At 34.9% G+C, this 15,856-nt stretch overlaps 1 protein-coding gene across 1 annotated transcript in view; it reads left to right on the forward strand.

Moving 5' to 3' along the window:
• Positions 1-15,856, forward strand: part of Ifih1 (interferon induced with helicase C domain 1) — a 54,492-nt gene that overhangs the window by 32,802 nt on the left and 5,834 nt on the right. Inside the window, exons 6-12 of the mRNA XM_042699487.1 lie at positions 3,330-3,540; positions 6,475-6,692; positions 7,772-7,888; positions 9,547-9,670; positions 10,174-10,437; positions 11,550-11,809; positions 15,457-15,606. Of these exons, the coding sequence (XP_042555421.1) occupies positions 3,330-3,540; positions 6,475-6,692; positions 7,772-7,888; positions 9,547-9,670; positions 10,174-10,437; positions 11,550-11,809; positions 15,457-15,606 (1,344 nt within the window). The remainder of the gene's footprint in view (positions 1-3,329; positions 3,541-6,474; positions 6,693-7,771; positions 7,889-9,546; positions 9,671-10,173; positions 10,438-11,549; positions 11,810-15,456; positions 15,607-15,856) is intronic.

A 15,856-nucleotide genomic window follows, 5' to 3' on the forward strand; every position in this document is an offset into this window, starting at 1 on the left:
AAATCTGTTAAGGTAGAGCTCTCTTAACTTATTTTCATGAAGTTAATGTTTGAACTTAAATTCAGATACTTATGTTTGTCTCTTCATATCATTTTCTCATATAATCATTTATATCCCTTTTAAAGTATTGAATATACCTTCTATAAGATTTCTTTCTCTCAATGCTCTATTCTAGTCAGAAATCTTTGATCCTATCAAATCTACATGATTCTTACACAAGAACATTTACATATACTAAGTGTTAATCTATCCTCATCATTTATAGCCACTGAATTGTTGTGGGAATATTGAAGAACATAGCTACTCCTTTATCTGCTTCTTTACTGTTTTGTTCTAAGAATTACTAGAAATCTTTCCACTGTTCTCTTGGCTATATTGTAATTGTTTGCCATCTATCTTATTTATCTGAATTTTAAAGTAACTTCAGCTTTAATGATGTCTGAATCAGGAAATATCCATCCTAATAAGTCAATGTAATATGCCTTCTGTGTTTCATCCTAAAACATGGTATTATAACCCTTGCTCCACAAAAGAGAAATCTTGCTCCCAAGCACTATTCATTCTCATCTCCCTTCCTCCATTCTTTCTAAAGTTATAGCCTTCAAATGCAGGGAGAAATGAAAACACCACCTGCCCACCCAGACTTTCCATTTCCTATCTAGGACTTCCACATCATGAGAGATAAATCCCAGGTTCCTTCAGATGCTACAAAGCAGTCCCATATGATTCAGCAGAAGTAGCTAGCAGTTGGGTTTGATTAGTCTTGGCAGACACTCTGTCACATCTCAGGAAAAGACTCCAAGAAGACCACAAACCTTCCAATTAGCCATGTCAGACTTGCATCTGGCTTTCTCTGTGGCCTTCAGTAGGAAGTCAAATCCACCTAGAGTGATGATCAGGATTATCCAGCTCCTGTTATTTCCTGTGACAACTTGAGATCTCCCAAGGCAGCTCAAAGGATGCTGTTTCTCTGGAAGGTTTTGACTCACCTGTAATGGGCAGAACCTCTCATTGCTCTGTCACTCCATGCTAAAGTAAATGTTTAATTGTGTTATCCAGCATGAAAGCACTCAAAAGCAGAATTTGTTCTCAAGGAATCTGTAATTTAGGAAAAGATGGGAGGTATATGTTGACAATACAATATTTCCTTCAAATTTCTAAAGCATTCTCATGTATATTATCTTATGAACTCTACAAAGTGACTCTATAAGGTAGTAATTATGCTTTTTCTCCCTGTCTGAAAGCTGAGTTTCTGAGACTTTTAATAGTTTGTTGGAGTTACTAAGCCTATAAGCAGCAGAGATGAGACTTGAACTCTGTTCTCCTAAGCTAAATGATTTTCTCTTTCCAACATATTGTACTACTCAAAGAAAGGACAGGTTTTCTGCCTGCAGTAAGTTAGGTTCTTCATTCGACTTTCACATCCCTATAATAAATTAACATCATTCTTATTTTATTGAAAAAGAATAGAGATGACTCCGACATAGTCACTGTCACACACACAGTTCCTAAAGTGAGTCTCTTCAGGGCTGACGCTCTTCCTTCTGGATCATGCTAGCTCTCTAAACTGAATTTATTATTGATTCTCTGCCTCAGAATCTTTCCTTCTGACTTCCTTCTTGGATTACTCCCTAAGTCTATACAAAGGAAAGGCTATTCTCAGAAATGGCTTTGTGGAAGAGAGAGATAAGAGCTGTGGGACTCAAAATTTAAAGCTTAAATGTCACATGGGAACATAAAGGCTTCAAGGCTCTGTCCTTAGAGATGGGTCCTGGAGCTCAGGAATCTTTATTTGACAAATCTGTTAAGTTATTTAGGTACTTTAATTAAAACACTAAATGCAGTTTCTCTCATTACCCCTCCATAGTAATGGTTGATCTTTCATTCAACAGCCTTGATTACTGATTTTAAGTCCATTGTGATTCCATTCATGAATTCCTTAGGAGCTCTTCCGCTCATCCTTCCTAACTGAATACTAAGGCAGAACAGCGCTTTTCCTGTGCTGTCTTTCTCAGCCACATAGCCCTTATTTAACCCCAAACAGGGGTTTGTCTCAGGTAAAAATGGTGACTTATAGAACTCAGTGGCAAGGTGACCATCGATTCCATTATCAGTCTCTTTATGAGGAATAGAAGGTGTATTTGTTGAAACTTACTCTTCAAACTCTCTCCCAACCAATTCTGTATTTTCCATAGTATAAACTCCTGGGTTTTCATTGTATAAATCCTCATGGGATGGGCCCTTCATGGGGCCTGGCTTACCTCTCTCCCATTCCAGGAGGTATTCCATGTGCCTTCTGATGTGTAGCATGCAGGTGCCCATCAGCCACCATCAGCAGCAAGAGTTAGCTGAAAAGGATGAAATGTTTCCCCTTCCCTTGCCAAGCCTATTTTCTGTTTTATCTTTGCTCAGTCACCAAAATGATTCCAGTCATTCATTCTCGCAGAGCCTTTCCATTCTTGCAGATGTCTTCGCTCTTCCCTGCTCTTTCTAGTCCCTTCTTTTGACATGTTGTCTCTGGCCTAATGCCATCACACACAACAGCGACAACAACATAGGGATGAATAATGCAACTATTATTATATAACAATGCAAGTTGTGAAGATTCTGTAAACTGTTATAACAAATTCAAAATACTCCTAGGTGTTCACAGCTGGACCAGCTCTAAAAATTAAAAAAATAAACTCTCTTTATATGGCCTCATTATCTCTTCACCGGCATGGCTCACTGCAGCCAAATTCCCTCTGAACATTGTGTGTTATCGGGGCGGGGTGGGGGGAGGGTCAGCTGTTTTTTCCTCCTCTGGGATAAGTTTATATTGTGTTATGTTCTCCTGGTTTGTTTTGTCTTAGTCTTCTTAATCACAACTGGCATTCTGCTGCTTCAGTTTATGCCTCCACTCCAGCTTTTGGATGGTTTATTGGAGGAAGAGTCTCAAGGACTTTTCTACCCAGGGTTATCTTTGAATTGTGATCTTCCAGGTCCCTACCAGCCTTCTGAGTAGCTAGGATGAACCACCAATACCTGGTATCACCTATTTCTTAAACATTTTTTGTTTTCCAAATATAATGTCTGTGTAGCAAGTATGTAATGAATGTTCGTTGACAGCTGATGCAAGGGATAATGCTTACGTTAGAGTGCAAATTTAACTATTAATGTAAATTATTTTTGTAACACATTAAGCCTTTAACCAGCATTCTGTATTTGACGTGGTATTTCCTCTCTCTTTCTCTCTCTCTCTCTCTCTCCGTCTTCCTCTCTCTCTTCCTCTCTCTCCCTCTCCCTCTTCCTCTCTTTCTCTCATTTTTAAATCTTCATATTTTTTAAAGGTAATACTAGTAGAACAGCTCTTTGACAAAGAGTTCAAACCATTTTTGAAGAAATGGTATAATATTATGAAATTAAGTGGTGATACTCAACTGAAAATATCATTTCCAGAAGTTGTCAAAACCTATGATGTTATTATTAGTACAGCTCAAATCCTTGAAAACTCCCTCGTAAACTTGGAAAACGGAGAAGATGCTGGTGTCCAGTTGTCAGGTGGGTTGAAATGTTCTATTTTAGAAAAAGAAGAATTACCATATAATTCTATATAATACTATATAATTACAATAATAGTAGTAGTTGTAGTATTCACAGAGTCTGTATTAGTTAGACAATCTTTAAATGTTGATAAAAATAACCCGGATTTAGAATACCTTCCATTTTATTATATTTAATGGAAATTTTCTACTTTCTGAGAGAAAAAATAATAAAGATCAAAATTTAACTATGTCACTTTAGTTTTCCACCGAATATCATTATCACATCAAATTTTCACTGCACTCTTAATTTGTCTCTGTCATAATTTTCTAATTAATACTATGAGAACTACCTTTCTACTCATATTTCAAAAAACATTTTATTTTCTGTTTTGTACAGAATGGATTAAAAAGATAGAAGAAAGGCAGGAGAAGAGTAAAAACAATTACAATAATTAAATGTAAGACTGGGCGTGGTAGTGCATGCCTATACTCTAAGATACTTTGGGAAACTTGGGAAGTAGAGATCAGGAGGCTTACAACTCCAAGCTACCATAGGTAAAAAGTTGTAAGACCCTTACCAATAAATAGCTGGGTATGGTGGCCTAAACTTGTAATCTCAGCTATGTGGGAAACCATTAGTATGAGGATTTTGGTCTGAGGCTAGCCAGGGTAAAAATGTGAGACATTAAGCAAAAAAATAACTAAAACAAAAACGGGCTGAGTGTGTGGCTCAAGTAGTAAAGTGGCTTTCTAGCAAGCAGAAGGCCTTAGTTCAAACCCTATTAACAAAATGCTAAAATAAGGATATGGGATGATCAATTTAACAACAAGATGTACAAGACACTATGTTGAAAATGAATTTTACAACTTTGCAGGGAGAGCAATTGGGGAGGTGGGGAGAAAAGAGATGGTAGGGGAAAAACAAAGAGGGGGTGACAATGCTCCACAGGAAATGGATTCATTAGCTTGCTCATTTAACTGTAACCCCTCTGTATAATATTTTTATAATAAAAAAATATATTTAAAAAACCCTAATACAACACATAGGTAAGTAGATGGACAAATAAACAGATAAGCAGATAGATGGATAGGTAGATAGATATAGATACAATTCATAACAAGTCAAAATTATCCCTCCTTATTATTGATGAAGTTTTCATTTGATATAGTAAAAATAAAAATTATGAGTCTAAAATTGAATACTTTATTAAAGAACAAAGTATTGTCTTAAGAGGTTGTTTTTGAACAAAGAAGGATATGAATTTTTCTTTCTAACATATTTTAGCACTATGAGCTTTGTGAATCCCATGTAGGAAGCAGGGTTTAATTCTAACAGAGTAGTTTTGTGATTTTTATGCGTGAACTTTGGTATGTGTAAGTATTTCATACCGTTAGCTCTCCTTTACTGAGAAGAATGAGCTTATGCTATTACAGAGCCCATAAAAATAAATCTTCATCAAAGCAGACACCCTGAAAAAATTACAGGATGGAATAGGAGAAATCCTATTGGCACAGGATGAAATTTTCTTAATAGAGATCCAGAAACATAACAAATCAAAGAAAGGTTGGACAAATGGGATTGTATGAAATTGCAGAGCTTCTGCATGGCAAAGGACATAGCTAGCAAGATCAATAGAAATCCCATGGATTGGGAGAAGATCTTCACTAGCCATATAATGGACAAGGATCTCATATCTAAAATATACCTGGAACTCAGAAAATTAAATCCCCAACAACAAATCCTCAAAGAAATAAGTGCCCAATAAATAAGTGGGCTAAAGACTTAAAGAGAAACTTCTCTGAAGAGGAAAGAAGGATGGCAGTAGACATATGAAGAAATGCTCAACCTCCCTGGCCATAAAAGAAATGCAAATCAAAACAACATTGAGATTCCACCTCACCCCAGTTAGAATGGCTATAATCAAGAACTCTCATAACAACAGATGCTGGAGGGCTTGTGGACAGAAGAGAACCCTACTGCATTGGTGGTGGGAGTGTAAACTTGTTCAACCACTTTAGAAATTAGTATGGAGCTTCTCAAAAGACTCCACATAGAGCTCCCCTATGACCCAGCAATCCCACTTTTGGGCATTTACCCGAATGATCACAAACAAAACCACACTAAAGCTACCAGCACAACTATGTTTATTGCAGCTTTATTTACCATTGCTAAGATATGGAACCAACCCAGATGTTTCTTAGTAGATGAATGGATCAAGAAAATGTGGTATATATACACAATAGAATTCTATGCCTCCATCAGAAAGAATGACATTGCCCCATTTGTTAGGAAATGGAAAGACTTGGAAAAAATTATATTAAGTGGACTAAGCCAGGCCCAAAGAAACATAGGTCCCATGGTTTCCCTTATTTGCAATAACTAGTATATGTCTGAGACAAGTAGAAATGGTCAGATAAGTTGATGTTAAGCAAAATATACCCCAAGATAAGGACTCAAATGGTTTTTCTTTCTTGCTATTGTTTCTAACATTTTTATAAGATGATTTCTTTGTTGCTTTGTATGTCCCTCCCCCATGGTATAACCCCTGTTTTCACTGTATTTGATGTTGGTATAATTTGGAGAGGGGAAGGGAAAAAACAAATTGTTTAAATAGGGATACAGGTGGAGCCATTTCAACAATGAGATGTACACGACATTATGTCTAAAACCAAACTTTAGTCAGTCTCATAAAAACAAACTTTACAACTTTGGCAGGGGGGTAGGGGTGGGGAAGAGAAGGGATGGCAAGGGGGAACAAAGGGGAAACAAAGGAGGAGGCAACAATGCTTGATAAGAAATGTACATTACCTTACTCATGTAACTGTAACCCCTCTGTACGGTATTTTCACAATTAAAAAGAAAAAAGAAAGAAATCTCCAGAATAGCTCAGCCCACCAGTCTCAACTTTCTCTATGGGAAAACAAACACTTTGACTATTTTTCTCTTAAGACTTTTCCCTCATTATCATTGATGAATGTCATCACACCAAGAAAGAAGCTGTCTACAACAACATCATGAGGCGTTATTTGAAACAGAAGGTAAAAAACAATAGCCTCAAGAAGGAAAACAAACCAATAGTTCCCCTGCCTCAGATCCTAGGACTCACAGCTTCTCCTGGCGTTGGAGGGGCCAAAAATCAAACAGAAGCTGAAAAACACATTTTGAAAGTAAGTTGTCAGCTTTTCATATAACCAAAATAGCTGGAAAAACTGCACATGCTTCTTGGGCAGTTGAAAGTTCAAGGGACATGATCAGCACTTAAATAAAAGCTGTTTTCTTTATAGTAAATATACAGTCACCAACAAAACAGTGATAGGTTTTAATAAACAGCAATGACATAAAATAATATAATAATTGTGAAGAGTTCATATAATTAATGGGAAACTAAGACAAACAGAATGCCTTCTTTTCAACCTTTTCACTTCTCTAGTTAAACTTCAAGATGTATATTCATAAAATATGACATCTTAGTATATGGGTTTCTAAACTGCTTGGTTTTCTGTGACTTCTGATATTTGTCATTCTAAGAATTTGGGTTACTCAGATTAAGTTGGAAATAAAGTTATGAGGCTCTTTCTTTAAAGATAAACTTAATAGCTGCCTCAAATGGTAATACTATATAAAACACTATTATGGTGTATTATGTGTGATATGAAACAGAGTAGTCCAAGAAACATACTGGCACTTACAATTACATTTAAATCATAACTTCTTTCTTTTAACTTAAATTCAGTAAATGAAAAGCATTAGTGAGGTCAGTATTCAGAGGCATAAATTTATCTTGACTTCAAGATGTAATTTATTTCTGGACTTAAGGACTTAACTCCTATTTAGTCCTATTAAGGACTAACTTCAGATACAAGAGTTAAAGCTATTTCTTCATTTGCATTGTCTTTTTTATGTATAGATGTGATTGAAAATATAGCAGTTCTTTGTCACTCTCAGTAACTTACCGTATTTTCTCATGTCTAGTATTCCAATTACAAAGTAAAGTTTACAAGATGAAAACAATACACTTTTCCTAAATTATCCAACAGTGTGATTTAGAAGCTTCTTGTTGCTATATTGGGACAATATTAATACACATTGATTAATCAGATCCACAGTAAAACAAATAATGCTATACATTACTTAGGCTTTATGTTACATATTCATGTTATAGATAACATACAAATTGCAAAAGCTAGACTGAATCAATTGTAAGGAAACAGTAATGATTTGATTATTAAAAATGTCTTCTTTCCAGATATGTGCCAATCTTGATGCATTTACCATTCAAACAGTAAAAGATAATCTTGACCAACTCAAATGTCAAGTAAAAGAGCCATGCAAGAAGTTTTCAATTGCAGATGACACAAGGGAAGTATGTGTTTAAATTTTATTTCTGTTTGAGTGGTAACACCACATTCAATCAGAGATGGTAAAGACTGTTGTAGTGAACATCTGAGTAATCATTATTTTGAAAGTTAAGCAAACAGCTTACCATTTTATGCTTTTTAAAGCTGATTATTGCCCATCAAAGCATTGTTATTGATTATCTCTGCCATCCTCTTTTCAAATTTCTTGTTTAAAGGAAAAAAATAGCTCATTGTGAGCCTTGGATTCATAGTAGTATGGAGTTGGGGAGAGTTATGTAGCAAACTGGAGGGATTATGGATTATGGTAATTTACCCTCTTTTTTTTCTTTTTTTACTGTCAAGTAATTTCTAGGATTGGTATTCTCACATTACATGCAACTATTTTCTTGTTATCAGATTACAATTGGCAATAATAATGGAAATCCTGACAGGCATATTTTTACTTATTTATTTTCTTAGGAAGATATTGCCATAGCAAAGAAGTAAAATAATGCATTTAATGGTAATTTTCTGATTATATTTTCACTTATTGTAAAAAGCCAACTAGAATAAATTTGTACATTATGATGAATAATTAGTTCCTCTTGTAAAATTTAAAAACATGATTAACTTTATAAACACAATAATAAATTTATCTCACATTGAAATTCTACCTTATAAGGATATTTGGATTAGTGATAAGATATGTGTGCAATATACAATGTTGAACTTGAAATATAGTAGGCACTATACCAGTGTTAGTAAACAAACTCCACAAATTTCTTTATTTTATTTTACTATTATTTATTTTTATTTTCCAGTGCTAGTAACTGAAAATAGTACCTTGATCATTTAGGCAAAGGCTCTGCCACTAAACTGTATCTCTGGCCCATACATTTTTTTTTAATTCTGAAAAAGAGTACTATCTACTTTAGTTGCATTAACACATTTGGATATATACTTTATGCGTTTTCACTTATGTGATATTTGCTCAGTTTTGCTCGATAAGCTTAAATACATGCTTCTATATATAGTCACCAAAAAAACCCCAAATCAATATTTCTCAGATTAGTTTAAAACAGTTACCATCTTTTTGCCTTATTTAACTTTTTATATACTTTTCTTTGAAATATAACAAGAAAAAGTACAAATTAGCAAAGGCACCAATTTTCATGACCTCACTCAGACAAGGGACAATACACTGCCAGTTTCCCACATCCTCTCATTTTCTTTTCTAGTCACCAGATTCCTAGAGGGCCCAAAACATTTTGATTGACTGAACTTTATACAAGGAGTGTCATTCTGGGTATTTTCAAACACCCTTGACCCTCTATTTCAATAGAAATAATATTGAAGCCAGATAAATGTTTCTTACATTAGATAGTAGGCTTTCTAAATAATTTGACAATATTTCAGTATGGTTTTAAATTACCCTTATTTAATGTCCGCTACCTTTATTTTCTTCAAAACTTTAAGTTGGGAATTCAAAGGCAACATTGGTGTGCCTTAATGGTAGGAGTCAAAAGCCAGCTGACAAGAATAAATGTAATGTACAAAGAAATCGTCTTGAGATTATCCTGTGATTTTATTCACAGAGCAATTCTGAATCAAATTTATTATAATGTGCATTATTTTAACAAGTTTGTTAAGTAACAGATAATGATAAATGTTTGATTTTTTTTAGTATCCATTTAAAGAGAAACTTCTAGAAATAATGACAAGGATTCAAACCTACTGCCAATTAAATCCAATGTCAGAGTTTGGAACTCAGACTTATGAGCAATGGGCCATTCAAATGGAGAAAAAAGGTAATTTAGATTTTTGTGATTCTCTCTAACAGATTGTCCAATATTTACACCAAGATTTCCAATGAGTGTGCCACATATTCACAAGCAAACTGAAAGTATGTGCAATCTGAAATCGAATTTCTGTGGGAGACAAACATAAGCACACTTCAATTCCTTATCTAAAGGACTATCAATTCATCCAAGTTTCTGTATCATTTATTGTATACTTGAAGTATTAAGAGAACTATTAAAAGCTCTGTGTCCAGAGGCAGACTCTACAAATAAATTTCCCATACTCTTTCCTGTGGCTCAGATCCAGATTCTTAGTGTAGAGCTCACATAACAAGCATAGGAACTGGAAAACTTGCCCCTTTTTAGAACCCAAGGAACACTTGGAGCCTTCATTTGCTCATTTCAAAACCGAGGTGAAGCTGGTTTTGGAATCCTAATATATCTGAGTTCATAGCACAGGTTTTTGGGTTTACATGCTCATTTTTTCAGACACATAATGAATTCCTTCACAGCTGCTAAAGAAGGCAATCGCAAAGATCGGGTCTGTGCAGAACACTTGAGGAAGTACAATGAAGCCCTCCAAATTAATGACACAATCCGAATGATTGATGCCTATAAACACCTTGAGTCTTTCTACACTGATGAGAAAGAAAAGAAGATTGCAGCTGCAGAAGAAGACAATGATGAAAGTGAGAATGATGACAAACAGGAGGGCAATTTAAAGAAACCTTTGAAACTCGATGCCACAGACATATTTCTCATCAATTTATTCTTTGGTAAGATTCAGTGCTACCTATTGAAGAGTTTTACACATTCACTTCTCTATTTCCTGTGGGTTCTGAAAAATGCTCTCCAAAGATTCATTTGGAGAGGGAGGGCAGGCAAGGAGAGAAGTGATCATGAATGGAGGGAGAAAGGGGAGAAAACCTGTATTCACTATATATTTACTATATTACATTATGTAAAACTAGTTAACTCTTAGGCAAGGTTGGGAGTGGGGAAATGGGGAAGAAATATTGAAGGGGCAACATTGGTCAAGATGAATCATACTCATAGCTCATATTTTGACTCATGGAACTGAAACTCCTTTGTAGAACTACTTAAAAAAATAAAATAACAGTATATTTTTGAAAGAACAAATCCTACGGAGACTATAGGGCTATTTCTAATTGGTGTAGACAGATTAGTAATTGGTTATATCCTCATAATCAGTCAATTGATCATCCAGTTTTATTGTAAAAGTGAAAATTAATTTGCTAACTAGAATCTATTGGCTATGAGGCATAGCACAGGATTAACTATAGAGAATTCAACTCTTACTGCTTCGTTACACAAACATTTTCTGTGTAATTATTTGTGTACATTAAAATTTTTCTTTTAAAATTGTTTTTGTAGAAAAATTGCAAAAGTGCTTATAATTTTAATTTTGAAATTACCTTTAAGTAGTTGAACAAAGGAGTTATCATTTAACAAAGCAGTTTATGAATATAATGCATCTTGATCAATGTCACCTCTTTCAAAATTTTTACCCAATCCTCCCTTCCCCACCCCTTCCCTTGCTCTTCTTAATTTTGTAGAATACACATTGAATTCTTGACTACATTCTCTCCTACTTCACCTCTCCATTCATCTACACCATTATAAGTTTATAAGCTAAATCTAGCTTGCACATAAGAGCTGGTTGAAGTGGAAGTTATTCTTCAAGGAAGCAGGAGGCTTACTTGAGATGGCTCAATAACCTTTAAAAACTACTTTCTAAAATTAATTCCTTAACCAACCAATAAAAATTTTATTATTTGTGATGTCAAAATGATGTTTTGGCATATATATGATGCTAAATAACTCTCTTAATATAATTGACATTAATAATTATACTTACTACTCAAAGAAAACAAGAACATGTTGAAAACATTGGCTGAAGACCCAAAATATGAAAATGAAAAACTCACCAAGTTAAGAAACACTATATTGGAACAATATACTAGGACTGCTGAATCCATTCGGGGAATAATTTTCACAAAAACAAGACAAAGTACATATGCTCTTTCCCAGTGGATTGCTGAAAATGAAAAATTTGCAGAAGTGGGAGTTAAAGCCCACCATCTGACTGGAGCTGGACATAGCAGTGAGTTCAAGCCTATGACACAGGTATAAATATCCTTATTACTTATTTAATTGTTGTGTTGTTCTTTTTCTTAAACTGTCATGATTTTCATCAATTTGCTCACCACCTAGCAAACATAGTGATAGGGTAAAGCACTTGTTCTATGAGGAAAGCTTGAATATACTATGAGCTTAGTCTGTCATATTTGATAAGCTAAGCACTGTCACTGGAATCATTTTTTTCACCTAGTTGGAGGAACTTCCTAAGTATGTGAAAGTATGTGACTTTTAATAACACTGGAGACTGAGGGCTACTGTATAAAGTTAAGTGTTAAATTCAGACCTTTACTGAAATGTGTATATTACATTAGAACTATGCAAAAAAGATGGTTACATAGGTGAATTTCATAAGAAAACTTGGAAAAGTTAAAGTATTTGCAATGTTAGATATAGAGGTTTAAAAGGTTTTATGCTCTTTTAGAGATTTTATTGCCTTTTTTTGTATTTTTGGGTTTCTTTTATTGTAAAAATGCTGTACAGAGGGGTTACAGTTACATGAGTAAGGAAATGAGTACATTTCCTATAGAGCCTTGTTACCTCCTACTTTGTTTTTCCCCTACCATCCCTTCCCTCTCCACCTCTGCAACTCCTCCCTCCTGCCCTCCCCAAATTGTATCCTTATATAAGCATTTTGTTATATCCCTTCCCCTCCCAAAATTATAAAAATGTATATACAAGATGCAGGGCACCAAAATTAAATCAGTGGATAGAAACAAATAATTAAAATTAAATCAGAATTAAATGAATTAGAATCCAATAAACTAGAAAGAATAAACAAAACCAAGAGTTGGTTCTTTGAAAAAATTAACAAAATTGACAGACCCTTAACAAAAAAGAAGAGAACACACCAAAATAAACAAACTCAGAGATGAGAATGGAATCATCACCACAGAAACAACCAAGATTCAGAACATTATAAGGGACTACTTCTCAAACCTTTATGCTAATAAGCTTGAGAATCTGGAAGAAATGGATGATTTTCTAGCAAATATCGACATGTTTGTTTGTTTTTGTTGGTTGTGGGGCTTGAACTCTGGCCTTGGGCACTGTCCTTGTGCCCTTCAGCTCAAGACAAGCCCTCTACCACTTAAGCCACAGCACCACTTCTGGTTTTCTAGTAGTTTATTGGAGATTAGAGTCTCAGGGAGTTTCCTGCCCAGACTGGCTTTGAACCATGATCCTCAGATCTCAGCCTCCTGAGTAGCTAGGATTACAGGCATGAGCCACTGGCACCTAGCTTTTGTTTGTTTTTGTCCCCATAAAACTTGGGGTTGAACTCATGGCCTTGTGTTTTTCTTTGTTGGGTTTTGTTGTTGTTGTTGTTTTGTTTTTTTGCTCAAGACTGGAGCTCTACCACTTCAGCCAACTGCCACATCTGGCTTTTTGGTGATTAATGGAGATTATAATCTCCCAGACTTTTCTAGCGAAGCTGGCTTTGATCATCAGATCTCAGCTTCCTAGGTAGCTAGGATTACAGGCATGAGCCACCAGCACCTGCCTTATTTACAATATATATGCTGTAATCACAATTAGTACATATAAATAATTATATATGTGTACACAGTGTATATATACATATTTGTGTGCATATAATTTCTATACTGTGATACTGTATACAGTGTATATACTGTTCATAGTATATATACATATATAGCATATATACCTGTATATATGCAGTATATATTATATACAGTATGAGTATATATAGTTTCTAAACAGTGTACATATATACTTGTATATTGTTTATAGTGTATATACAATAAGAAACTATACAGTACACACAGTCAGTAGTATAATGTATCACTTGAAGAGGAAACAGCTCTTGCAGACATGAACACTATGAGTAAAAGAATGAGTTAAATATTCTGAAAACTGAAGTCACATGGAGTCTTACCAGCAAAGAGGATACTTCAGTGTCTTTAGAGTCACCATCATTCTATTAAATGTAACGAATTAAACCTATTTTAGTGCTTTTATTTTTGTTTTAGGAAAAAAGTTCTTGGTATTATATACACATTCTCATTATACCCTGAACATGCAATTACTTTATTGTTGTTTCTAAAATTTAATGCCAGAGAAACCACATTTCCTTGGGTAATAAACCAGATTTGGTTTTCTTCTTATAGAAGAGCTATTTTATTTAATGTGTTTCCCAGTTTTGCTTCCAGAAAGCTTGAAGGCAAATCAGGAGTTAGTTCTGACAGCCTCTGCTAATCCTTACAAGTAATACTTCTGTATAGCTTCACTCTGGGTCTTATTTTTCAGTTTTTATTACATTTACCAGCTTTAATGTTATTACTTTTATTGTAGGTGACCTCAGCGACTATTGTAAAGAGGTGACATGCAAATTAAAAGTCTCAGTTTATCTCCTTCAGACATGGAGGCAACACATCAAAATACAGGGCATATTCTCTCATTCTTTCAGGCCTTGCCTTGTACACTGGAGTAGACTCACCCATTAGGAGAGGAAGTAGGAGTCTATCTGATGTGATTTAAAGATTTGACATTGTGCCTAAATTTTGATATTAAAATAACTTCACAAAATTCAGGTACAGACATCTGCTAACATTCAAGGGCTGGTAAGCTTGCCTCAGTAGACATGAGGACCCAGGGGAGAGAGTATTAGCAGGGCCTTTCTACTGAGTTCTATAACAGTCAGGCATCAAATAGCCCCTGTGCTGCCTCTAAGAAAGACAGGGAAAAGGATGTGTGAACCCATTGCTGGTCAGATAGGTTTGTTTTGTATAATACATAGAAACAAAAGAGATCATGAAAGGGCATTAAAGGCTAACTTGACTGACAACTTTGGTGAGGGTACAAATGAAAATAAAACATCACTGACCATATCAGACTAGATTTATGCTTAGTTATTCTCTTATGCAAGGGCCAGTGGACATAATTTTTAATGTATTTTTTTATTCTTTCAAGATTTAGGTTTTTCACCAAGAATTACTTGTAATTATATCTCTAGTAGGCTATTCATTCATTTTTACTTATAGTGCCCCTTTTAGTAAGCCATACATTTTTCCTCAGAAAATTAATAAGAGGTTAAGTTGAACACTGCTCTCCAGTCTTCCAGCTTCTCTTCCTGGAAGCAGCCAATGTTTTCAGTGTCTCATGTGTTCTTTCAAGAATATCCCATATGCTCCTTGCCTGAGTGAGTCTTAAAGTGACCGATACAGCGAGCATTTTCTCTGTGATTCAGAACTCATCAGGCTAAAGAAAGTATCGCTGAAACTTACTCTCTGAATATGAAAGACTCTGTCGTCGATGTAATGAAAAGAAAAGCCCATTTCAGCTTCTCATGTCTGTAACCTCTCCTCAGCCAACTCCTTTCTGCCTCCCAAATCAACCGTCAATTTCTTTTCCTTGGCATCAGTGCCGGTCTTTCCACCTCCAGACTGGAGGATGGAAATATTTTTGTTATTGTGTGGTAATCCCAGATTGGAAATCAAATGTTGTGTCACCATCATGTCTTTGTTCGATGCCAAAAACAGATGGCAGCAAATCCGTGTATGATCTAATCCTTTGATTTACACTGACCAGTTGCAATTTATTATTTCTTCTCCTAATTAGAAGATTTGAATGTGTTTAGCATCACAAAATTTAATTTATTAAAATGTTTTCCACAGAATGAACAAAAAGAAGTCATTAGGAAATTTCGCACTGGAAAAATAAATCTGCTTATCGCTACCACAGTAGCAGAAGAAGGTCTGGACATCAAAGAATGTAATGTCATTATCCGTTATGGTCTCGTCACGAATGAAATAGCCATGGTCCAGGTATATTCAAATACTTTTATTTGGCCTATTAAGTTGCCTTCCTGCCTTCCTAGTTTTGTTGCTTTCTTTTAGTAAAATGACAGAAAACACCTCTTTGCTCTTAAGTATCACTTTTTCTGCTAAAAGAGCAATTTTTAAAAAATTGTACAGTATTGCCATTCATATTACCATTTTTAATATATATGATAAACAAATACCTGTTGTAGTTTTAATCAACAATTCCTCTATGATTGTGGCTTTTGTGTCTGGA

Source organism: Dipodomys spectabilis, unplaced genomic scaffold (assembly GCF_019054845.1).
Source record: "Dipodomys spectabilis isolate Male_0828 unplaced genomic scaffold, ASM1905484v1 ptg000256l, whole genome shotgun sequence".
NCBI classification, from domain to species: Eukaryota; Metazoa; Chordata; class Mammalia; order Rodentia; family Heteromyidae; genus Dipodomys; species Dipodomys spectabilis.